Source organism: Fusarium falciforme, chromosome 1, assembly GCF_026873545.1.
Source record: "Fusarium falciforme chromosome 1, complete sequence".
NCBI classification, from domain to species: domain Eukaryota; kingdom Fungi; phylum Ascomycota; class Sordariomycetes; order Hypocreales; family Nectriaceae; genus Fusarium; species Fusarium falciforme.
Genome location: NC_070544.1, coordinates 3,429,164 through 3,452,771, shown reverse-complemented (window position 1 = coordinate 3,452,771; position 23,608 = coordinate 3,429,164). Strand labels below are relative to the sequence as shown.

The 23,608-nt window shown below is 54.3% G+C and overlaps 12 protein-coding genes across 12 annotated transcripts; 5 read left to right on the top strand and 7 right to left on the bottom strand.

Moving 5' to 3' along the window:
• Positions 1-1,430: 1,430 nt before the first annotated feature.
• NCS54_00095700 (Hypothetical protein) lies at positions 1,431-3,020 on the top strand (the record flags this gene model as incomplete). Its single annotated transcript, XM_053146593.1, has 1 exon — positions 1,431-3,020. One exon carries the CDS (start codon positions 1,431-1,433, stop codon positions 3,018-3,020), a length of 1,590 nt encoding a protein of 529 aa, XP_053002568.1.
• Positions 3,021-3,683: 663 nt separating this feature from the next.
• On the bottom strand, positions 3,684-4,781 carry NCS54_00095600 (SHSP domain-containing protein; the record flags this gene model as incomplete). The annotated part of the gene is made up of 1 exon (XM_053146592.1): positions 3,684-4,781. One exon carries the CDS (start codon positions 4,779-4,781, stop codon positions 3,684-3,686), a length of 1,098 nt encoding a protein of 365 aa, XP_053002567.1.
• A 1,046-nt stretch (positions 4,782-5,827) lies between these two features.
• On the bottom strand, positions 5,828-6,984 carry NCS54_00095500 (Abhydrolase-3 domain-containing protein; the record flags this gene model as incomplete). The annotated part of the gene is made up of 4 exons (XM_053146591.1): positions 6,922-6,984; positions 6,475-6,867; positions 6,159-6,426; positions 5,828-6,108 (listed from the first exon to the last, which is right to left on the bottom strand). Exons 1-4 carry the CDS (start codon positions 6,976-6,978, stop codon positions 5,828-5,830), a joined length of 999 nt encoding a protein of 332 aa, XP_053002566.1. The 5' UTR covers positions 6,979-6,984.
• An 805-nt stretch (positions 6,985-7,789) lies between these two features.
• Positions 7,790-8,159, top strand: NCS54_00095400 (Hypothetical protein; the record flags this gene model as incomplete). The annotated part of the gene is made up of 3 exons (XM_053146590.1): positions 7,790-7,850; positions 7,907-7,944; positions 8,019-8,159. 3 exons carry the CDS (start codon positions 7,790-7,792, stop codon positions 8,157-8,159), a joined length of 240 nt encoding a protein of 79 aa, XP_053002565.1.
• Positions 8,160-8,512: 353 nt separating this feature from the next.
• On the bottom strand, positions 8,513-9,003 carry NCS54_00095300 (Hypothetical protein; the record flags this gene model as incomplete). Its single annotated transcript, XM_053146589.1, has 3 exons — positions 8,513-8,690; positions 8,748-8,860; positions 8,914-9,003. 3 exons carry the CDS (start codon positions 9,001-9,003, stop codon positions 8,513-8,515), a joined length of 381 nt encoding a protein of 126 aa, XP_053002564.1.
• A 384-nt stretch (positions 9,004-9,387) lies between these two features.
• Positions 9,388-11,156, bottom strand: NCS54_00095200 (T-complex protein 1 subunit delta; the record flags this gene model as incomplete). Its single annotated transcript, XM_053146588.1, has 4 exons — positions 9,388-10,230; positions 10,281-10,936; positions 10,990-11,041; positions 11,094-11,156. 4 exons carry the CDS (start codon positions 11,154-11,156, stop codon positions 9,388-9,390), a joined length of 1,614 nt encoding a protein of 537 aa, XP_053002563.1.
• Positions 11,157-11,613: 457 nt separating this feature from the next.
• NCS54_00095100 (26S protease regulatory subunit 7) lies at positions 11,614-13,089 on the top strand (the record flags this gene model as incomplete). The annotated part of the gene is made up of 4 exons (XM_053146587.1): positions 11,614-11,616; positions 11,667-11,758; positions 11,815-11,929; positions 11,977-13,089. The coding sequence occupies 4 exons, from the start codon at positions 11,614-11,616 to the stop codon at positions 13,087-13,089; spliced, it is 1,323 nt and encodes a 440-aa protein (XP_053002562.1).
• Positions 13,090-13,842: 753 nt separating this feature from the next.
• NCS54_00095000 (Hypothetical protein) lies at positions 13,843-14,703 on the bottom strand (the record flags this gene model as incomplete). Its single annotated transcript, XM_053146586.1, has 1 exon — positions 13,843-14,703. The coding sequence occupies exon 1, from the start codon at positions 14,506-14,508 to the stop codon at positions 13,843-13,845; it is 666 nt and encodes a 221-aa protein (XP_053002561.1). The 5' UTR covers positions 14,509-14,703.
• Positions 14,704-15,618: 915 nt separating this feature from the next.
• On the bottom strand, positions 15,619-16,949 carry NCS54_00094900 (Hypothetical protein; the record flags this gene model as incomplete). Its single annotated transcript, XM_053146585.1, has 4 exons — positions 15,619-16,291; positions 16,352-16,414; positions 16,556-16,713; positions 16,875-16,949. The coding sequence occupies 4 exons, from the start codon at positions 16,947-16,949 to the stop codon at positions 15,619-15,621; spliced, it is 969 nt and encodes a 322-aa protein (XP_053002560.1).
• A 453-nt stretch (positions 16,950-17,402) lies between these two features.
• NCS54_00094800 (Hypothetical protein) lies at positions 17,403-18,840 on the top strand (the record flags this gene model as incomplete). Its single annotated transcript, XM_053146584.1, has 2 exons — positions 17,403-17,720; positions 17,776-18,840. Exons 1-2 carry the CDS (start codon positions 17,526-17,528, stop codon positions 18,838-18,840), a joined length of 1,260 nt encoding a protein of 419 aa, XP_053002559.1. The 5' UTR covers positions 17,403-17,525.
• Positions 18,841-19,588: 748 nt separating this feature from the next.
• NCS54_00094700 (Hypothetical protein) lies at positions 19,589-20,389 on the bottom strand (the record flags this gene model as incomplete). Its single annotated transcript, XM_053146583.1, has 1 exon — positions 19,589-20,389. One exon carries the CDS (start codon positions 20,387-20,389, stop codon positions 19,589-19,591), a length of 801 nt encoding a protein of 266 aa, XP_053002558.1.
• Positions 20,390-22,551: 2,162 nt separating this feature from the next.
• On the top strand, positions 22,552-23,562 carry NCS54_00094600 (Proteasome subunit alpha type; the record flags this gene model as incomplete). Its single annotated transcript, XM_053146582.1, has 3 exons — positions 22,552-22,554; positions 22,630-22,854; positions 22,915-23,562. The coding sequence occupies 3 exons, from the start codon at positions 22,552-22,554 to the stop codon at positions 23,560-23,562; spliced, it is 876 nt and encodes a 291-aa protein (XP_053002557.1).
• Between the last annotated feature and the right edge of the window lie 46 nt (positions 23,563-23,608).

Below are 23,608 nucleotides of genomic sequence, written 5' to 3'. Positions count from 1 at the left end.
GTGGCGGCAGCGGGATAGAAACGTAGCAGATTCCAATCAATCTGGAGGAGATTAGACAGCAACCAGCCTAGCTCTCTGACTGGCCGAGTCTGCCTTTCGAGATGGGGTCTCTCAACTCGCTCGTTTTGGGGATGGATCGCGGCAGGACGGATACTAAAAGGTTGCCCTGGGATATGACACACGGGCTCTCAGACAAGCCTACGTCTGTGTGTGTCGTCAACGCCCAGCGCCGTGATAAAGAGTCTCCCCCCGTCGCACATGACGTTTGAATGCTTTGACGACTCCATCTGTTCATCCCTGCCCATCTCACGGCTGTGCATCTCTTGTGGTTTTGGACGTTGCGCTACTGCAAGAGTTGTTTGGCTCCAGCTTCCATTGGGAGAAGCTCCAGCTACCTCCTGCATAGGAACTAGCCGTGAGCCCCTGGCCAGTCGAATCCGCCTCAACGGTCTTGGTCTTGGTTCTCGCTGAGTTGCAGGACGTACCTGTTTGGCTTGTCTTATCGTCGATCACTTCTCTCTTGTTCAAGCCATTGTTTTTCATTCTGCCCCCTTGTTGAACAAATTAAACCAACTAACGTGCCTCTCAAGAAAAAAAAGAGGCCCATCCATGTTCACCAGAACAGAACAGACGCACGCTCATGCATCTCCTTCTTTAGCTTCAACGTCTCGCTAACAGGCACTTAAAAGTCCCGTCTTCTGTCTGTCCTCGCCTCTACCGACTTTTCCACAAGACCCTGACATCACATCACCTTCTGGAAACCAATTCCTCTCCCGATCCTTGCTAATCGTTAGCTCTCTGGTTCCGCCAATCCTCGCGCACTTCCCCCGCTGTTCCAACGAACGGACGCGAAGTAATTTCACCCTTGTCGAGTCCCGAGGCCTGTCCCGCCAACCAGCCCGGCCAGCCTGGAACCGTCGCCCCATCACCAAAGAACCCCTGGAAATAATCCATCCCATCCCATCCCGTCCATCCACCATCCACCATCCGTCCATTCGTTCGTCCTTGTATTACCCCTTCGATTTGTGCTCTCTTTCACTTTCCCCCTCTGTCCCTCGCAGAGCTCGACTTTAAACCTTCCCCTCCCTTGTCGCGCTGCCATTTTCTCTCTCGCTGCCCCTCGATTGCTGTTGCTGTTGCTTTGCTCTCACTGGCGTACTCGCTAGCTGCAGTGCCGTTCAAGCTCCTGAAAGCTGCCCGTTGCTGTGGAACCTCATCTGTCGTGTTTGTGCATCTGTGTAAGTGCAGATCATCATTCACGGCACGGCACACCACCGTCAACAAGCATTACCGCCCAGGCCGAGAATCAACGTTGATCACGCGGGGATAATTCTGTTGGACGATTCTGAGAGATCGCATTCGAAGTTTGGAATACTCGACAAACCATCCATCCACTCGCCTTGGCTAGGCATCCCTTTCATCACCAAGACATGATGGCCAACCACCAAACTCCGTCCTTCCGCTGCGACTCGCCGCCTCCCGATGCGCTGCCAACGCCTGCCATCGGCGCGTGTCCGGAGCTCTCTCGCTGCTTGTCTACCACTTCGTCATGGTCTCACGGCTCTAGCACCGATGCTGCCTCCCGTGACTCCCTCGGGAGCGAGCCGTACAACCGCCATTCCACCGGCAGTCTCCTTAAGCACCGACGCTCCGACATCTCAACCTCCCGACACTCGAGTTACAGCTTCGACGGCCGGAGTCGTCGCCGCGGATACATGCGGCCCCAGGGCACCGACTTTGCCGCCAGCGCCCGTTCCCGTGAGAGTGTCATGAGCCTGGGCAGCATCGCGCATCTACAGTATTACTTTGCCCGGACAGGCTTGCTCGACGGCAAGGGTGGCCAGCTGGCTAGGAAGAAGCAGCCGCACCGGGCAACCCTCGATCTCTCAGCTCTGGATACCAGCGGTACCCTTCCCAAGATTGTGGGTTCCGATGTTGACTCCTCCTATGCTTCCACCGGCAGCAGCCCCGACTTTGGAGCCCAGGGCTTCGGCACAGATAATCTTGTCGAGTCTCCGATTGAGGAGATAGACGACTACTACGACGACACCTTCAGCGAGCCTGGGGACATGCTCCCTCCCACCGTGAGCACCTATCACCACCGCGAAAAGGTGGTCCCCAAGCCGCCCACCATTCTGGAACTCAAGTCCGAACTCGAGCATACACTGCGCGACGCAAGAGAGGCATTGAAGGAGGCACAAGAACGGAGGGCTGGCACTTATCAGGCGCCACCCAACGCGCCCAAATACCCCAACATGCCTTCAGAGAATTCTCAGGGATGGTTTGAACTTCAGGGCATGCATATGCTCGACGTTGTGACTCTGGCTATCCGCGCCGCCAAGATGTACTACACGGCCCACGAGCTACCCGACCGCCTCGACTCTATAAAGCCCGAGAAGCAGGTCAGGGCTGACCTCTTGGCCGTCATGGAGGTGCTCAAGCAGATGGCCACCCGGAATTTCAAGGATGGCATGAGAGAGGAGGAGATCAAGACCATGGATACCTGGGTCGACAGCGTATTTGGTATCCTCAAGCAGGAGCAGGAGATTGAGGACGCAGAGAGGGCCGAGCGGGATGGCTGGACATGGCTCAAGGGCGACTGGACCGGCCGCGAGTATGAGCGGGAGCGAGCATTCCTCTTGTCCATGGACACGACGGCAGACCCTCTGCCCGAATGGACGCCCATGTCGCCCACAGCCGAGAAGCCGACGCCTTTCCTCGAGAGTATGCAGAACGGCCTGCGACTGGTCAAGCTGCACAATGCCGCAGTGCACAAGTCCCGGCGGCGCTGGGGCGCTATCCCGACCTTCCACACCGACACTCAGAAGCCCTACCGCAGCGCCGATAACCTACGCTACTGGGTCAAGGCCGCCGAGCTACGCTTCGAGGTCATGCTGACCGTCGACGCCCTTGGAGTCGTCTACAACACGTCCCCAAAGGTCTGGGTAGACTTTGAGGCGGCCCTACTCAAGTGGTGCCGCCACGTACGCGAAGAGATCGCCAAGGGGCTAGAATTATGACCACTTATGCCGACACAAGTGAACTGGCAATAATGATTGGACGTTGGGGGGTTAACTGGAGTTTCTTGGCTTTATCTTATTCCCTTGATTATCTTTTCTTCTACTTCTTCTGGAAGGACACGGCTCGAAATTGCATATTACAGCAGCGAAAAAACCAACAAGACTACACGAGAACTTCCACCCACCACCTTTTTTTTTTTTTTTTTACCGTCGTCATGAAAGCGCTTTGGAGCATTCTATTCACTTTTTAACTTGGGCCTGGAGAATCCGGCCCCCTTGAAACCCCTCTACATTCTAGCATATACCCATTTGCATACGCCTAGCGCAGATGAAGATTCACTTTGTTCAGCTTAAAATATACTGAATAGACACGTTACAATGTCATGTTGGAGATTTTCCTTTGTATTTATTCTTAGAGGATAGCATCACGTTAATTAGTCAAATGTCAGTCAAAGTCACAAGTTTCATTATGAGAGTGAGAAGATGTATATAATATTTTTCCAATTTTTTCCAACTATATAATACCAATATCGATGCAATCCGTGAACTATTAAGCCATGCCAATCTCAAACAAAATCAAACCAAACCTGGTATATGCGAAACCATCAAAACACTCAAGGATATCTTTGCTCGTCTTGTTGCCTGCCCAATGTTCCATCCATTTTACTCAATGTCCACCTTGCGAATCTCGGTCCACTCCCTCTCAACCTTGGGAACCGTGATCACCAGGACACCATCCTCCATCTTGGCCGTGATGCCAAAGCTGTCAATCTCGTCACGCTCCTCAACTCCCTCGGGAGGGAGAGCCACGTTGCGCTCAAACAGGCCGACCTTTCTCTCGCCGGTGGCGAGTGTGTTCAGGAACTCTTCATCACCAGGACGGTGGACGACACCGGCAATGTTCAGCAGGCTGCGGTCAGCATCCCAGTTGACACCGATGTCTTCCTTCTTAGCACCGGGCAGTGCAACGTGGAGGACATAGGCCTTTTCTGTGTTGAAGATGTCGACGGGAGGGTTGAAAGAGTTGGAGTCGTTCTGGTTCTGGCTGTCCTGGAAGCGCTGGGCCTGCTCGCGAATGTTGCGGAAGAAAGGGTGACCGGCCCAGCCGCGGAAGAGGCCAGAAAAGTCAAAGGGGCCGCCTTGGCCGGGATAAGGAGGAGGAGGATGAGGTCCAGGTCCGTGGTGAGGACCGCGAGGGCCGTGAGGGAAACCGCCTCGTCCTCCACGGCCGCATCGACCACCTCGGGGACCACCACGTCCACGGCCTCGACCGAAGCCAGGACGTCGACCGCATTGGTTCTCATCAGGGACAACCTCCTCGGGATCAGGGGCATCGGCAGCCATGGTGTCGGGGGACTCGCTCTTCTCGTTGTTGGTGTTGACATCTCGCTCTACGTCTGTAGTCGAGGACTCACCCTCGGAACGATGGTGCTCGTGATGACCGCGGGGACGATCCCAGGGGCCAGCGCCCTGATACCAAGGACCCCATACGAAGCCATCGGCCTCAGGGGGAGGAGGAGGGCCGCGAGGACCAGGTCCATGGAGACCAGGGAAACCGTGAGGACCTCCGTGAGGACCTCCATGAGGACCAGGGCCACCGGGACCACCAGGACCTCCGGGTCCTCCAAAGGGGTAACCGGCCATGAAGGGGAAGTGGGAGGCAGAGTTGTGATCAACTCCGCGACCAGGTCCCTGATTGGGATCGAATGACTGGACAAAGTCCCAGAAGGGCATCGAGTAAGGTTGCTGGCTCGGGCTCATGATTACTTGTCTTGCCTTGTCTTGTTGTATGTGTGTAGTAGATGTAAAGGGAGAAGTGTTGTTGAGAAGCTGTCAGATCAGTGAATGATGTGAGTGAAGCTGGAGATGGGAAGATTGTTCCAACACGGTCAGGTGTGTCAACTTATATACTCCTCTCACCTTGTTTTCCCACATACGGCAATACAAGTACACTTCTGGCAAGGGGGGCGATTTCTCACACGTAACCGTCTCCGTAACCTGAACTCCAGGCAGAGAAGTGGTAGGGCTGGCACACTTGCGCAAGTCATCGAACCACACAGAGCGTAAAGGAACACCACACAAGTTCGCACACCATCTCGGACGTAGGAGTACAAAAAAAAAAAAAGACGGTCAGGTCGGGCAAAAATCTTTGCCGCGCGTCCAATCCTCACTCTCGCCTTCGGGGTCCGGGGTCACGATGATCGGTCGGTCCCGAGAGGTGGTCGGCCAGCAGCGCCAATTGGCGCGGGGCCTTCTACCTCACGTGCCGGAAAGTGTCTGCCCACCTTAACAGATTCGGCCCCGAGGAGGGCTAGAAGGCGGAGAGGTCTCCATTGCTGGAATTTTGCCCCCTGTAGCAGAGAAGAGATGGACTGAACAAAAGCCCGAACACCAAAAACACCGTTGTGGAAAGGCAGCCGAAAAAGCCGAGTCATTGACATTGGCGCCTGTCCTGTCGCCACATCAAGTCTGCCAGACAGCCGCGCGGCTTGATATCGTCAACCTCGGGCTTCCTCGTAACACCGGTCGAATAAAGTTGGATTATGAAGAATTAAGCAATTCTCCGCGTTTCTCGATGACTCGAATTTAAGACTTGACGTGTGTTGTGGTGCCTGGCATTACGCTGCCCTGGTCACTTACACGACGACAAGCCTACGTCACCAGAGTATTGACGTAGTCTACTTACGCCTGAACATCAAACATGGTGGCAGAATATCCATTTTGTTTACTTTTCTGATATTTCCCGATAGATGTGATTCTTTTAGTTCAAGGCATTGGACAACATAGCACAAGTTGCCGCACCCACTCTACGACTCGAGCAACCACTTCAGGCCTTCCACGACATCTTCCTGACGCTTGCTGCTAATCTCAAGCTCCGGAAAGAGAGCCCAAAATGCATGAGGCAGACCTGAGTATATGTGAATCTTGGTAGGCACCCCATCGTCCTTGTATACCTGCTCAAGCACAAGGCTGCAGTCCCTCACTGGGTCCAGCCCGCAGACCTGGAAGTAAGTCTTGGGTTGACCAACGTGAGTGGGAAATGCGACAGGGAACGCCAGAGGGCTCGTCTGATCGGGCTTGTACTTGGCTGCCACACGAGTTAGTGATTTGTTGCGAGAATTTGAGGTAAATGCCTACAGTGAACAAACTTGAGCGACTCTGTGTTGAACACGGGCGCATTGGCGTTCTGCTCCTTGCTGAAGAAGTGGTCCTTGTACTTCTCAGGGACTGTTTCTTCATTGACCCCAGAGGTAATGGGCGCATATACACCGGTCAGAGGAGGCTTCATTTCGGCATCCTGGCAGAGGTGGGCGACAGCCAGAGACATGTCGGCTCCAGAGCTGGTGCCACCGATGATGAAGCCCTTGGTAGGGTCGATCCCCAGCTTGCTCACGTTTTTGGCTGCCTGTTTCACTCAGCATATCATTTCCTTATGCGCTTCGATAATACCCACCCAATTAGTAGCATCAAAAGCGTCCTCGATGGCCTGGGGGAAAGGATGTTCCGGCGCGTGGCGGAAATCAACATTAACGGCGACGCCTCCAAGGTTGGTGAAGGTAGCACAGAGCCCAGCTTCGGTGTCGAGATCGCCCAACACAAACCCGCCTCCGTGAAACACGACGATACCGGGGCAACCATCAGATGGGGCGTCCTTGGGAGTGTATACTCGAGCATCAACTTCATGGCCATCCCTCAGTGGGATTTTGATGTCTTCCATGCGGTAAGATAGAGAGTCGGGGTCAGGCTTGGGCCGTGATTGGCGGACTTGAGCCATTATCTCGCGAATTCCATCGAGGTCGGTATCCATGTTCCAAGCATTGAGCATTGGGTTGTAACATCTCACAATCTTGATGAAACGTCAGTAGCTTCGTGTATACGTGGGTGATGATCCTAGGCTCACTGGCTCAAACTCGGGGTGAACCTCGCCGAGTGCACGGGTCTCTTCGATGGTGAGCATGATGAAGGAGTTGTATCTTGATCAACTGGGGATTTCTGAATAGACCGGCGCGAGTGGTAGGTTTTGAATACAACAATAACAACAGCGACGGAATGTATGCATGTATATATCGAAGTCAAGGTTGCCTCTTCGCCTAACGCATCAACATAGGTGGACCAGACTACTGTACGCGTCGCAACTGTATGTAAGCGCAGCGCGAACTTGTGATTGGGCAAGACCACATCTACCATTCTCATTTCAACCAATGTCAACATCTAATATCAGAAGAGACAGAGATTCGTCCAATGTGCAACTGCTGACCAAAAGGAAACCGTCTCAACGGGGACAGCTTTTGTTGTTACCGGGTTAAGTCCGACGGCGCCAAGTGACGGTTGGACCCTTGCGCATCCGGAAGACGCCGGCCCCACCATCGGCAACCACCTTGAAGATGTTTCCCCAGACTTGAAGATGAATACTCAGGGCCAATGCCTCGTCTCAAGGTTGATATACCCAGCCCAGGTCAATAGTAGTAACTGGTAAAAATGAAGTGACACTTCCATGTGTATCTATCTTGAAGTTTACATAGAAATCTCGAAATGACGTCAGCGAGCAAGTTGATTCTTTCACGAAGTCGTCGCGACGCCACGTGAGCCGACGACAAATGATTGGTCATCCAGCAAGCTTAGAAATCTGCTCGTCCCAGGAGCGCATTTCGCCATTGAAAAAAGTTATGGCCTGCTAAGCCCGACCCGAACCACCCTACTTACACCTATAGCTCTCTGACCGGCCGGCGATCCCTTCTTTCCCCAAAGACAAATTCAAATCAATCAAGATGGGAGCTTCACAATCGACACCTTCTGCCCCTTCGCCGGTGGCTGTCGCAAAGCCGAACCGTACGGACAAACCCCTGCTCCGGGAAACTGGATCCCCCGCTAACTCTTTGTGCTAGCTACGAACACCACCACCGCCGCCTCCGACAAGCCCAAGGTGAGAGCTTCCCAACCTCGATATATGCGCCCTCCGCCCCTCAATCGCGATAGCTGACGCCTCAACCCGAATAGCCCTGCTGCGTGTGCAAGGAGGAAAAGTCGAAGCGAGACGAGTGCATGCTCTTCTCAAACGCAAAGGACCCGGCCGAGGACTGCAAGTCGCTGGTGGAGCAGTACCGCGCATGCATGTCGGGATACGGATTCCAGGTTTAAAAGAATAGACGGCGCCATCGGTCATAGAGGCCGTGTACAATACATTGTAGACATACGGGCAATCCAATTCGGCATTCCTCTCTGGTTCAAAAATGCTTCTCGGTGGTGGCGTGATGTGCCGCTTAAACACGGGTACAGCACATATCCACGATCTGATTACGGAACCTTCTGATATCTCTCGGAAAAGGGATTGACTTTGCTAAAGCTGTCGGAAAGACTTCAGTGCACAATTGATTAGAGAATTGTTTGATTTGACAAATGTTCATGACCTCATGCTTGAGAAATCCTGTCTCAAGATCTGCCATAGCATCCTCCACATTGCGTCCAGTCATGGCTGCATGCATGTCTGGCAATCACCTGGCTTGCTTCATGTCCTTCTCCCTCCCACGAAAGCCTGCCTTCATCATGTCTTCAACCTCTCGAGTTGTATCGTTGACCTTGGAAACAAGCGTTTCCATCCGCTGCTCGATCTCCTTTCTGCGCTCAACGGCCTCGACAATCTTCATGACAGATGCAGCGCAGGCGTCAGCCCTTCTCGCGGTCAGCCTTGTTCTAAGCCTAATGTTGGTCATTCTAGCATAGACTTACTGCTTTGAGCACCGTTCTTTCTGGTATGCGACAACACGACTGCGTAGCTCTTCCATAGCTGTCGCCGAGTCCTCAACCAAGGCGCTCAAGCGCTCATCTCGATCTCTCTTTAGCTGTATACATCTCAGCATCTACTAATATTATCCACCTGTATCATAGTCCTGACCTGAAAGAGACGATGTTGCGCTTGCATAGCAATGAAGCTAGGGTCATTCTCGTCGTTGCTCGAGTAATTGGAATCGTCATCTGCAGCCATGGTGTAGAAGGGGTAGACTCCCAAGTCGTTGTAAGGCAAGAACTGGAGTAATAAGCTCTCAATTTTACAAATGCCTGCCGTCTTGTAGTTGAGCGAAAGGAGAGAATTCGTTGAGTCTTCTGCTGTTATTGAGTGACAATTCCAAAGGGTGATCTGCTCTGACCTGCGATTATGGCAGGAGCGGCCTCTGTTGCACCTGCCGACTACAATAACTCCTCATGAGCGCTGCAAACACCACTTGCGACACTTCAGCTGACAAACACAAAAAATGCACAAAGACTTCACCCGCGAAATAAAGAACGTAAATACTTTTAGCAGACTCATGCCCCATTTTGGTATTCTCATACAACCCAAGGCAGAACCCCGCTGGAGGGATATCTCACTCTATCTGGTCAAAGCAATGTCGTCTATCCGCAGAATCATCTTCACAGTCTCGGCCGCCAGCTCGATCGCGCTTGTGCTAACGAGGAGGGGCTGCAGGACGTTCTCCTTGGAGATGTTGGTGTTGACACCTCCCGACTTGATACTGACTCCCGCGTTCTTCTCGCCCATCTCGTGACGGTGTCGCAGCTCCGTCACCACCTTGATGCTGTTGAGACCAGCGTTCTCGGCCAGCGTGGTGGGGATCACCTCCATAGCATCTGCAAAAGCCTTCCAGCAGATGGCCTCGGTGCCCGTCAAGCTGCGCGCTTGCTTGGAGAGCTGTGCGGCAATCTCGATCTCAGGGGCACCACCACCAGCGATGAGAGCCTTCTTTTTCACCAGACAGCGCACAACGCAGAGCGCATCGTGCAGACTTCGCTCCGCCTCCTCCAGAATCAGAGAGTTGGCACCTCGCACCACCACCGAGACAGTCTTGCCGACCGACTTGGTGCCCGTAACCTTGACCATGCGCGATCCCGAAGACTGTACCTCCTCCACGAGATCAGCATAACCCAGCTTGTCCTCAGTAAAAGAGTCGATATCAGCGATGGGCTTGCAGCCAGTGGACTTGCAGATAAACTCGACTTCATCGCGCTCAATGTCCTTGACAGCGAGGATGCCGAGCTTGGCCAAAAAGTGTAGTGATAGGTCGTTGACAGCGTCACGGAGGATAGACTTCTGGATCAACAGGACGTTGCACTTGGCCTTCTTGATCTTCTTGGCCATGTTCAACAGGTATAATCGCTCCTCCTTAACGATCTTATCCATCTGTCGGTAGTCGTTGACCTGGATGGTGTTTTCCATCTGCAAAGTGTGAGCATAATTTCCTACCCATATCAAGAAATCGCACATACATCAGGCTTGGGGGGGCTCAGCTGGAACTGAATCAGACCAATCTTTGCCTTCTCCATGCGAACTGGGCCACCGGCGTTCTTGAGCACGGGCTGGGTAAGAACCAGACCATCGACAAGCTCGCTGTCCTCGATCGTTCCTCCAACTCGCTTGACGATTCGGATGTTGTTGAGATCGACATTGTCGGCGGTCTTCAGGTCGATAGTCTTTGTAACAGAGTTGACGGCCATGGGACCAAGCAGGTTCGAGTACTGCGACACAATCTTGGACGACAGCGAGGTGTTGGCAGCCTGGAGAAGAGAGGCGGTATCGGTGAGGGCGATGGGCAGGGACATCTCGTGGAGGACCTCGACGGCGGCGGCGGCAGCTCGCTGGAAGGACTCGGAAATAACTGAGGGATGGATGCCCTTGGAGAGAAGTCGGTCGGCGGCACCAAGAAGACTTCCGCAGATGACGACGACAGAGGTTGTACCGTCACCAGCTTCCACATCCTGAGCGCCTGAAAGGTTGACCAGCATCTTTGCTGTGGGGTGCATGACCGACATGCTCTTGAGCATGGTGTTTCCATCGTTTGTGATAATGGTCTCGCCCTTTCCACCACGGATCATCTTGTCCATTCCTCGAGGACCGAGAGAGGTTCTGATAGCATCGGCGACGGCTGTGGGATGGTCAGCATGAAAGAAACGCTGAAGCAGACCGAGGGCGCCGTACCTCGAGCGGCGACGATGTTGGAGGAGCGCACCGCCATGGGCTTCTCCTTATCCTATCGACATGGTCAGCGGGGAGCTCAAAAGCTTGGTGGAAGCTCTGCATACACGAAAAGTAGCATTGCTGGCGCCACCCGCTGCAGGGGCTGGAGCTGCGGCCGGGGCAGACATTTTGAAAACTAGTTGGCGGTGCCAGGAATCCTCAAGACAAAACGAAGATGTTGATGGCGGGGCTTTTGAAGGAACACGACTTCGCAGTAGAATCCAGCAGCCTTGACAATGTCCCACCTCCCTAGGCTGCCCTACTCCGCCATAGGAATTGTCACCCAGAAATTTTGGATCGGGGGTACAGATCCTCCAGCTCCGAGGGGTCCCTCGATCTAGCCTGTTGTGGCTTAGCCGTGCAGCAGCCTCATGGTGTGGGTCCGTGCTTGAAGCTCAAGGCAACTCACAGATTACGGAAGGCCCTCACTGACACCTCCATCCCCAAACAACCACGACGTCGACAACAACCCATCAACCTCTCCCATTCTCCTCATTACCAACAACACCCCCCGCACTCTCACCGCATACGATCCTCGATCTCGTATAATTACACACCAGATCTGTCAGACCTGCGGAGTTCATCATGGTGCGTCATTGCGCTCCCTCGCAAGCTTGTTTGCCCACTGACAGCTCCAGCCTTCCGCAACCGGTCAAAACTGGGAGAAGTACCAGAAGAACTTCGCCGACGATGAGATAGAAGAGAAGAAGATCACTCCTCTAACGGACGAGTACGAACGACGCGCCTACAGTGACAGACAGCTCTTGGATGGCTAACGCTTTGTAGGGATATTCAGGTCCTCAAGACCTACGGTGCCGCACCCTACGGAACATCCATCAAGAAGCTCGAGAAGCAGATCAAGGAGAAGCAACAAAGTGTTGATGAGAAGATCGGCGTCAAGGTCGGACTACCAGTCCAGTTCCCACCAGCAATTCTAACTCTCAACAGGAATCCGACACAGGACTTGCGCCACCACATCTATGGGATGTCGCCGCCGACCGTCAACGAATGTCCGAGGAGCAGCCCTTCCAAGTTGCGCGGTGTACAAAGATCATTGCCGACGAAAAGGGCGATGAGTCCAAGAGCAAATACGTCATCAACGTGAAGCAGATCGCCAAGTTCGTCGTCCAGCTCGGTGACCGGGTCAGTCCCACAGATATCGAGGAGGGCATGCGGGTTGGTGTCGACCGCAACAAGTACCAGATCATGCTTCCCTTGCCGCCCAAGATCGACGCGAGCGTTACCATGATGACTGTGGAGGAGAAGCCTGATGTCACTTACGGCGATGTCGGTGGCTGCAAGGAGCAGGTTGAGAAGCTGCGAGAAGTCGTCGAGATGCCCCTGCTATCTCCCGAGCGTTTCGTGAACCTTGGTATTGATCCTCCCAAGGGTGCACTGCTCTACGGCCCTCCCGGAACCGGCAAGACCCTCTGTGCCCGAGCTGTCGCCAACCGAACAGACGCCACCTTTATCCGAGTCATTGGCAGCGAGCTGGTCCAGAAGTACGTCGGTGAAGGTGCAAGGATGGTTCGAGAGCTGTTCGAGATGGCACGGACAAAGAAGGCTTGCATCATCTTCTTCGACGAGATTGACGCTATCGGCGGTGCTCGATTCGATGATGGTGCCGGTGGAGACAACGAAGTCCAGCGAACTATGCTGGAGCTGATTACACAGCTTGACGGTTTCGATGCACGAGGAAACATCAAGGTCATGTTTGCCACCAACAGACCCTCCACCCTGGATCCTGCCCTGATGCGACCGGGTCGTATTGACCGAAAGATCGAGTTCTCACTGCCCGACCTCGAGGGCCGAGCCAACATTCTACGCATCCACGCCAAGAGTATGTCCGTCGAGCGCGACATCCGCTGGGAGCTCATCTCTCGTCTGTGCCCCAACGCGACGGGTGCTGAGCTGCGCAGTGTGTGCACTGAGGCCGGTATGTTTGCCATTCGCGCGAGGAGAAAGGTGGCATCGGAGAAGGACTTCCTCAGCGCGGTGGACAAGGTCATCAAGGGCAACCTCAAGTTTAACTCGACGGCGACGTACATGCAGTACAACTAAGGTAGACATTGGGCAGCGGTGTAATTTAATGCGGTGTATGAGTAAAGGGCAATTGGATGGGCGGGATTATAGACGCCTCAATGAACAAGTTGCTTTTACAAGCAGTACGCCATTTAGATCTTTCTCCGTAATGTTCGATGCAGGGCAGTTTAAAAAGGACACATACGTGAATGCTCAGGCATCAATTAACTTTGAGGATGTGAGCTTGCCGGCTTCTTGTAGCCTCAAGCTCATTCTCTATATACTAGATCTTCCTCGCCAGTCAGCCACAGCAACGTTCCCCGTTGCTCCTTGTAGCCACTATCGATTGAATTCACATCACATGCAGAACATTGGCTATGTTGAGTTGAGGACTTGATTAATATCCTTCGTCGTAGGAAGGCTCTCGCCGACAATACTTGCAGGAACTGAATCGTACAAGATGCCGCTGACATCCATGTTTCTATCTATCTACCTAGTGATTCCCCGAAGCAGTGTTGCAGCCATCCATGTCATGCGCATCAGAACCGAGGCCCGCCTGAGGCCTTGAAATGAAACGCCATTGCCCAACCCAAATGCTTGTTCCCCATGATGATGCGTATGTTGCTGTTCCCTTCCCTTCCCCGCCCCATCTGCTCAAAAAGAGGGCCCTCGTCGAAGAGTGATACGCTTGCTAATAACTCCCAGATGCAACGTGTACGCCCAGAGCAGTTGCGAGAATCCCATCATTAATCGTCATTATAAAAATCCACCGACGCTATCCATATCCTTCCTTCAGGAGCCCTCCATGCGGGAGAAGCAGCCCAAGCATGCAACGTCTCCTTCTGCACCGCGTTCTATGCAGCATCGACTGCACACCACAGAACGGTGTCCAACAGCATCCCATCCTTTATTTGCTTCTTGTCCTCCCTTGGCATTGCGTTGTGAGGGGTGATCATCGTCGGCGTCGTGCATATGAAAAGACCTCGAGAACGCTTCTTGTTCTGACAGTAATGTGTCTCTATCCAGGTTCCAGCCTTGACACTCTCGAATGCAAACAAAACACGTTCGTTCACCACAGCCTTGACATTCGGCAAACGAGTCGAGGTCGGACTTTTTCGTTGGCTTGCGGTGGCAGATGTGGCAGGGAGCGAGGACGGCACCGGTTGGCCGAGGTGAAGGACGGCTGGCGAAAAGGGGCTGCACTGGCATCATCTTGAGCTGCGAGGACCGGCGCCGTCTGTGAGAGTTGGTGTAGGTAAAGTTGTCGTGGGTGAGGATGTCATCCTCGGTGATGCGGGCTCGCTTGGTCAGGGGAAGGATCTTGCGCGGGGTGAGATCGGGCCGCTGGTTGAGGAGGTAAAAGTCCTTAGGCTGGTCGGGGCGGTAGGATGTCGGTTCATGGTCGTCGCTGAGTCTTCGCTTGATCCCAGGGCGGATGTCTTCACTGACGAAGGGCATGGTCGCTGGCGATGTTTTTGATGCCGTCGCCGGTGGGTGCTTGTTTTGGCATGCACGGCTCAGCGAGAGGGGGGGCCGCCTAGGTAGGAAAGGATAGGGAGAGAGGCAGAAACTCGTACAGAGAGAAGAGGAGGAGGAGGAGGATCGAAATTGGTCGTGAAAGGACGTGGTGTGAGAGAGGAAGAGGAGGTTGAAGGTTGGACAGGATGGATGGTGAGTGAGTGGATTGGATGGGATGGAAGAGGCGTCGGTCGGAGGCAGGCACCTGCTCCCGCCGAGAGTGCTCCGTAGGTGCTCCGTGCGTGAAGGAAGTCCAGGTGCTGGTGCTCCCGCCGGGAGGTGGAGGGGAGCGCTAGCGTCTGTTGAGTTATCGTGGCGAGCATCCACTAATGAATCCGTCCATCCACTGTGAATATTGGTGGACCACTAAAGCTCAGCAACTTCAGTGGATTCCAAGTCTCATCGTGAATATGAACGCCCGGGCAGCACGATGATGCCAACAGGCAACAACAATCCCTCGTACGTGAATTCTGCTCAATGGTATCACCTGTTTCTCTAAGTCCACTTCATGCAGGGGTCCAGTACGTTTGCATTCTCAACTCGTCATATACGTAAACTCGCAGCTTGACTGGGTCGAGGATCTCATACGTGAAACTTAATAAATGCAACTTCACATGCCACCACCCGACGCTGCAGTGATTTATAACCATGTATATCTCAATGAATTATACAGTCTGTGCATGATTACGTTACAAGGCATATATATCTTTCGGGTGGCCAGGAAATGTACAGTTACTGTTGCATATTTAGACACCTCATACATGACCGTTGATGAACTTTGTTGGCCAACTCAACCTCAACCTTGATTCACATAAGATAGACTCCTTCAAACACCTTCAACACACGTCACATTGACCCAATATGTTCAAAACTCCAGATGTGGTACTAGGTCGAATAAGGTATTGGGAACGATTCATCTGATTTACACTCTAACATCCGCCTCCTGCTTTCCTTCCTTCCACGACTTCGCCTTCTTTTCTACCCGCCACCGCCGACAAAGGAGCTGCTCTAGGGGGCGACTAGTATACAAATGAGACTTTGACACCTTGTTTAGCGGCGGACCTTGACCTCCTTGGGGGGGTCGTAGGCGATCTTTCGGGACTTGAGCCAAGCCCACTTGTATCGCTTAACCCAGACACTGACGGCCCACAGCGAGGCCGACACAACGAGCACCTTCATACCCATTCGCTTTCGGTCGTCCATCTCGGGCTCGGCAGCCCAGTTGAGGAACTCGACAACATCCTTGGCCATCTGAGAGGTGGTGGCGGGCGTGCCGTCCTCGTACTCGACGAGATCGTCGTACAGGACACGGGCCATAGCAATACCGGTACCGGGGAAGTAGGGGTTGAAGTTCATGCCGGGAGCGACCTGGACGCCAGCGGGGGGCTCCTCGGGGTAACCAGTGAGCAAGCTGAAGATGTAGTCGCAGCCGCCGTGGCGGGCCTTGATGATCAGGCTCAGATCCGGGGGAAGGGCACCGTTGTTGGCGAATCGGGCAGCCTCCTCGTTCTTGTAAGGAGGGAGCATGTAGTCGGCCAGCTTTCCGGGTCGCATCTGGATCTCGCCCTGCTCATCGGGCTCACCGGGGTACTCGTTCTCCTCGGCGAGGGCCTTGGCCTCGTCAACGGTCAAGACGGCACCGACCAGAGATCGGTAGGGGATTCGGCTAAGGGAGTGGCAGGACTGGCAGACCTCCTGGTAGACCTGGAAACCACGGCGGAGACTGTGAGGGTGGGTCAGCAATTCGACCTTGTCGTGAAGCGGGCATCGACGGCATTCTTACGCCTGGTGGTCGAAGGTCTTGAACCACTGGTTGTGAACCCAAGGGTACTTGGTGGGGTGCAGACTGTGATGGCCTGGTCAGCAATTGTCACATCCATCAATTGTACGGATCATCGATGCGTTGCAGCATTTATGCCTCATCCCGTGGCTCGGGACGGTACGACATGTGCCAGCGCGGCGACCGTCATCAGGGAGCAGCACGTACCCCTCCTCAGCGGGAGTCATGGCGTGGGCCACGGGTCCATAGAGATGATAGTACCAGGCAATGGAGCCCAGGGCGAGGGTGGTCGAGGCGGCGGCGGCCACGTTCAATCGAGTGGCAGAGGCATCGCCGGCGGCGCTGGAGCTCGAGGAGGCGGCACGCTGGTGAAAAGACACAGTCAGCAATTGGATACATGTATTCCAGGCCCATCCTGATGCGATTGGCGTGGTTGCGGCGTGTCGAGGCTCGTGGTGAGGTTCCCTCGGCAAACGGGAAGGGAAGCTCGTCGTCACCCGCGGGTTTCGTCTGGATCGTGCCATACCTTGGAGACAGCGGAAGGGCCGTTCCGGAGGCCATTGAAGGTGCGCGTCGAGCGCAAGCACGACCTGGCAAGCATTATGGGCAAGCTAGACCGTCGCTGCTGGATGTGCCGCGATCGAATGTGAGACGTCGATGGGGAATCGTTCTCGGGGTCGGAGGACAAAAGGGCTCAGCAGAGATCATTAGCATCAGACAAAATCCTATCGAGCGTTCCGAAATGGACCGACGCTGATTGGACGCGGTCACGTGCTGATGCAGCCGCTCTTGACCGTGGTTGCTCTGAGCCTCCGGCGGAACGGCAGGTGACCAGTGGTGACCTAACAACTTCAACCACATCCCAAGTTTTTCCGACCCGAGGGGAAAAGCCGGGTTCTCGACGGATGACTCAGCAGGCTATGGCTCGGCTGCCCATGGCGATGGGAAATTGCGAAAAAATTCCCAGTCCAAGCCTCATTCGGACGTCAATGTACTGCCTAATCTGCGACGTACCCCACCCCCACCTTGAATCAACTCCCACAGTCTTTTGCCCGCTTGGCCTCGAGTCTTCAGTTTTCCGCTACAACTTCTTGCGACATACAAGCAGCAGCATCCTTGCTCTTCAGCACTTGGCGGCGACCTTTTTTCTTTGTGCGCTTTACTTTTTACGAATAGAATGGCTCCTTCCGATAAGCTCTTTACCCTCGAGGGGAAGGGCCTCAAGCTCGACACCGCCGAGGATCTCGAGCCTCATATCGCCCCTCTCCGGGCCCAGGACGATGTCGAGGAGGTTCGCCTGCTGGGAAACACTCTGGGTGTAGGCGCCTGCAAGCTTCTTGGTGAGGTTCTTGCGACCAAGAAGGGCCTCAGAGTAAGTCTATAGCCCGCCACTCTGGCCAACCCTCAACTAACACCCCGTCTCCCAGGTCGCAAACCTCGCCGATATCTTCACCGGCCGACTCCTTAACGAGATCCCCGAAGCTCTCTCCTCCCTCCTCACCTCTATTCTCAACCTCCCCAAGCTCAACACCATCAACCTTAACGACAACGCCTTCGGCCTGAACACCCAAGCGCCCCTCGTTGCCTTCCTTGCCGCCCACGTTCCTCTCCAGCACCTCTACCTCAACAACAACGGCCTCGGCCCCCATGCCGGTATCCTGATTGCTGATGCCCTGTCCGAGCTTCACGCCAAGAAGGAGGCCGCTAGAAAGGAGGGACAGGAGGTCCCTGACCTCGAGACTGTCATCTGCGGCCGAAACCGACTCGAGAATGGCAGTATGACGGCCTGGGCCAAGACCTACAGCCTTCACAACAAGATTAAGGAGGTCAAGATGGTGCAGAACGGTATCCGACAGGAGGGTATCTCTCATCTTCTGAGCCAAGGTCTCAACCACGCCTCCGAGCTCAGGATTCTTGACCTTCAAGACAACACCTTTACCGTGACCGGAGCCAGGGCCCTGTCCAAGGTTGTCTCTAACTGGACCCTCCTGCAGGAGCTCGGTGTCGGTGACTCTCTCCTGGGTGCCAAGGGTGGTGTGCTGCTTGCCGGTGCCCTTTCCAAGGGTGCCAACACCAAGCTCGAGACCCTGCGGTTGCAGTACAACGAGATCACCGCCGCCGGCGTCAAGGGCTTCGCCGGCGCCGCCAAGGATGGTCTGCCTGCCCTGAAGCGAATCGAGCTCAACGGCAACAAGTTCACCGAGGACGACGAGTCGATCCTTGCTCTCCAGGAGCTCCTCGAGGAGCGCAAGGAGAAGAACGGCGGTGACGTCGTGGCCGAGGACGACTGGGGCGTCGACAGCCTGAGCGACCTCGAGGAACTCGACAGTGAGGAGGAAGAGGAAGAAGAGGAGGAGGAAGAGATCGAGCCCGAGGAGCGTGCCGAGAAGCTGATCAAGGAGGCCGAGGAGGCTCAGGAGGAGCCTGTGATCCCCGTCAAGGACAAGGAGGTGGAAGAGCTGGCAAAGAAGCTCGAGAAGACAGGAATTTAGATATACCAGCACAAACAAACCCCCTTATAGATGAACTACACGATGATGACCATTCACTTCAAGCCTAGATGGAATTTGATACCCCTTTCAGGATGATGGCGATGATACGAGTATGATTAAGATTGCATTACAACGAGGAGCAGGTTCAGGCACTCATACCAACACAGTGGATATCAAACTGAGAAATAAAACCAATGTATTAACTTGGACTATGGAAGTGAAACAGACAGGGCAACAATACATCGAGTAAACGTCACGCTCGCACCAGGGCCAATTTGGTGAGTACGAATCATCAAGGGGGCAGGAGTTGCTGTTGATGGGGAGAACGACGTACCTCTGGCCAACGAAATTGTTGCCATCTGCGTTCTCTAAAAAGACACAACGTTAGCACACATTGCAACGCAACAGCTGGACAACCTGAAGGAAAAGTACAGGAGAAAGGAGTTGTGGTAGTTTGCAAAACGAAGTCCCCCCAGCGCCAACCATTCCATAATCCTTAAAAGCCATTGTTTCGTCCATAAGCTCGTCCATCCTTTGTGTGTAGATAAATAAGGGTGCCAATAATAACTGGTATCTCCTGAGACCCGCCATCCTTTCAATCATGTTTCCGTCTTCCTCGTTCATTCTCGTGCATAAACTTCCCCCATACAAGTAGATCTGCCTCTCCCAGAGCCTCTATCTGTCGTGGCTGCAGACTGCGTGGCCGTGCTATTCTGATGCTTGGCTTGGGAGAGGGGACAATGACTATTTACATAACATCCATCGAGTCCGCCTCCTGCGCTCGGAAACCTTGATAGGCGCCATACTGGGTCGCCATCTCCATCATCTGCTGCTGACGAGCAAAGTCGGGGCCCATGTAGACAGGGTCCGTAGCGTGGGTGTAAGACGGACCGCAGCTCTCATAAGTGCTCCTAGGCTGGCTGTCCATGGCTTGTCGCTCGCGCTCTCGTCGCATAAGTTCCTCATAGCCCGAGGCCATGTAGGGCTCCATGTCCTCCTCCGTGTTCTGGACCCACCTACCGTCACCTGCTTGAACTGGAGTGCCGTCCAAGCTCATGACTGGCTGGTTCCGCCCAGTCAAATTGTCATATCGCAGGCGCGCGAGTTGCTCCTCATGCTCGACGCTGGTGCTGCTCCATGCCAGAGCGGGAATATCCCCTCCGTTGTTAGGAGGGCAGATGTTCCAAAGTTCAATGAGTCTCTCCTGCTGTGGAGGGTCGGCGACCTTGAACAGCTGAATTTGAGAGGGTGTAAGTGTCTTTGGGTTCACGCCATGGTATTGCAGGATAGTCTCGACACTGGGGCCCTCGGTCTGGGGAGGTTCTGAGGAAGGTCGAGGCTGCTCCTGGGGGGTTACTTGGGGCCTCGCGATATGGGCAGAGTGGGTGTAGTGAACAGAGGAGTAGACGATGGGCTTGGCAGGTTCTGGGTGGTGCTCTTGAGGGATGGGCGCCGGGGCGGGAATAGGCTCTGGGTTGAAGGTGAGGTTTCGGGAAAAGAGGGCAGCGAGGTCATCCTGCATCTGCATGTTGGGCTGGATAGAAACCATGATAACTGATATGGCTATGCGAACTGTGATATATGTTAGCAAGTTATATCCAGATCGCAAGGTGGGGGTAGGTTGTCGCTCTACCTAGCTGAGCTGTGCAGTTGTGCTTTTTGTGAGAGCACGCAAGTTTGTGTATAGGCAGGTATTCCAATGTTTTTCTCTGTCAGAAAAGCAAGGGATTTGGCAGAGTCAGTGATATGCTGAAGTCAAGTCGTGAACTTGAGATGGATGCTTGAGTTGGCTGGACTGGGGTGGCAATGAATGCGGCGGGGTGATATAGACGGAGGTGTTTCGGTATCTTTTGCAACGGCGCAGACGGAACGGGGGGAACAAACGGTGGGATTTTATTTGGGAGCTAAGCTAAGCCTCTGAAAGGGCAGCAAGGAGTGTTAAAGAACAAGAAGGAAAGCCAGAGGAAACGAGAGGGACGAGAAATAAAGAGCTCTTGTCTCTCTGGTTCGTTCGGGGGACCCTTTATTGGGCGTGGACGGGACGTGGGCGTTGGAGGGGCTTGTCTAAGAGCGGTGGACCGTTGGGTCGGATTGCAGGGAGCGCACGGGGTGCTTGCCCGAGTCGAGGTGGGGAGAGAGACAAAGCAGGAAGGATGGGATGATGTGGTAGATTGGCTGATGCTGTGAGGAGTGCAATAAAGGGGATGTTCAATATACGGGCGTGTCTTCCTTGTTGTAGAGCAAAGAATTGGTGAACAAAAGTGATCAATGTTGATTGAAGCGGCAGAAGCTGAAGGTGATGGAGGGATGGATGATGGAGGGGTATGTACAGAAGCAAGCAACGCGGGACAGCGGGACCCCTTCCCTTCCTTCCCTGTCATTTCAGGTTGCCATCCTTTTCGGGTCATGACGCAGCGGAGGCAAGTGACACAGGCACATGATTGTCATCATGATGAAGCGCTCTTGATGCACGCTCCCATTCTCTTTGCTCCAGGCTCATCTACAGAGCGACTGTGATCTTGTTCATCGCAATAGTTCAATTAATCTCCCCAGGCCAGGCAGTCAATACTCACTCGTCGCATTCACTTGTTCACGCCGTCAAGGGTTCAGAGTCAGGAAACCACTTCCTACAGCACCCCCGGCCCCTCGGGCTTGCGTGACCCAATGAGCCTGTGCCACACGACGACCAGCACTAAGCGCGCAGGCATAGGCTGTCAAAGCATCCATGATGCATTTCACGCCCATCCCAAGCGATCTATCTGCTTTGATCAACAAGCCGGCTCGGCCACGTTCTGCTTTTGGAAGCGTGAACAATTCATCCTCACTTCTGATATTCATTGCCTCTTGTTCGACCAGAGCAGATCGACTCTATTCCCTCATGTCTCTCTCACCCATCCCCCCCTCCTTGCTAGCTCACGTCAGGCCTCAACAAATGTGCCAGCTCAGACTCACCGCTAGCCACGAACTGGTCATCCTGTTTCTGTAGTGGCCCTTTAGTGGCCCTTCAAGGGTTGGCGCTATGAACGCTTGTCGCTCCAGCAGAAAGACATGCAGCCAACTTGACGGTGGAAATGGGCCTCGGGATGGGCGAGACTTGGCCGTTTCATCTCCAGAGTCGGTCAGGACGGTTAAGGCCAGTTCTGATGCTTCCTGAGTCTTGAACGGCCAGGCAGCTACGAAAAGGCATAAACTTCAAAGGGCTTGTGACGAGCGCCATCCATGGCTATGAAATGGCATTAAATACCCCATGCAAATACGCGCGCTCTAGACCCCAAGGATATCAGATCTAGAACGGGACCATCCATTCGTCCTGCATCGCATTTCTCGAAGTTCTGCTGCAGGGGAAACCGATGTCACACGGGAGGGGCTAGTGGGTTGGTTCCTAAGCCACTCCCGCATCTCACTAGCCTCCACAGCCACCCTCAGCATGTGGCTCGTTGATCGAGGCTGCAGGTGGCAGATCGTGGCTAGTAGTCCGTGGCTGATGCTCTGTGGCTGACATATTCGTCGCCTCAGGCACCAGCTCCCCAGCCTTGCGGGCGGTGCCGTGCAACTGCAACACGCAGCTCCAGGCTGCCTGAAGGTGAAGCTCCAAGCCAACTCCATCGCAAGCACCTCGACAACCAAGCTCTCTGCTCTCCCAATTCCCAACCATCTCCCCCTGCCCTGTCGAGCTAAACTTTACGAAATTCACGAGAGCATAAAGACAAAATGGTGAGCAGATCCCGCACGTCATTAACCACCTCTGTCGTCATCCCAGGGAGAGCTTCCGGGTGCTGACCTTCATAGACGTCGATAGGCACGGGCTACGATCTCCTCAACTCCATCTTCTCCCCCGATGGCCGCAACTTCCAGGTCGAATATGCAGTCAAGGCGGTGGAGAATGGCGGCACTTCCATTGGTATTCGATGCAAGGACGGTGTCGTCCTAGCTGTCGAAAAGGTGGTCGCATCAAAGCTCCTAAAACCCGGCGCCAACAAGCGTATCGCTACTGTCGATAGCCATCTTGGAGTTGTAGGTTTCCCTCTACTACTGCGCTCGCCTCCCAGCCTTCTTTACTAATATCTTCTTCAGGTGTACTCCGGCATGGTCCCTGATGGACGTCACTTCGTCGACCGCGCCCGCGACGAGGCCCAGAGCTGGCGACAGAACTTCAGGACCCCCATTCCTACATCCGACCTGGCTACCCGCATGGGCGGCTACCTTCAGGCCTACACCATGTACGGCTCCGTTCGACCATTCGGTATTACCGCCATCGTCGGTGGTTTCGACACCCCCGAAGAGACTCCCGTTGACGGCGAGGTCGGCTCAGGACCCAAGTGTGGTGCTGGCGGCAAGATTGAGGGCAAGCATGGTGGTCCCTTTCTCTACATGATCGAGCCCAGTGGTCTGTACTGGGGCTACTATGGTGCTGCGACTGGTAAGGGTCGACAGGCCGCCAAGGCCGAGCTCGAGAAGCTCGACCTGCCCGCCGGCAACATCACCCTGGAGGAGGCTGTAAAGGAGGCTGCGCGCATCATCTACGTGGCGCAGAAGGACAACAAGGACAAGGATTTTGAGCTGGAGATGACCTGGATCAGCGGGCCCGACGGTCCCACCAAGGGACGGCACGTCGAGGTGCCAAAGGAGCTGAGGGAGGAGGCTGAGAGATTAGCAAAGGCTGAGGACGAGCTAGACGATGATGATGAGGATGGAAAGGATGACGAGAAGATGGAGGACTAGAGAGAGCACTGTGTCAAAGAAAACCAAGGCACCTGTACTATCATGA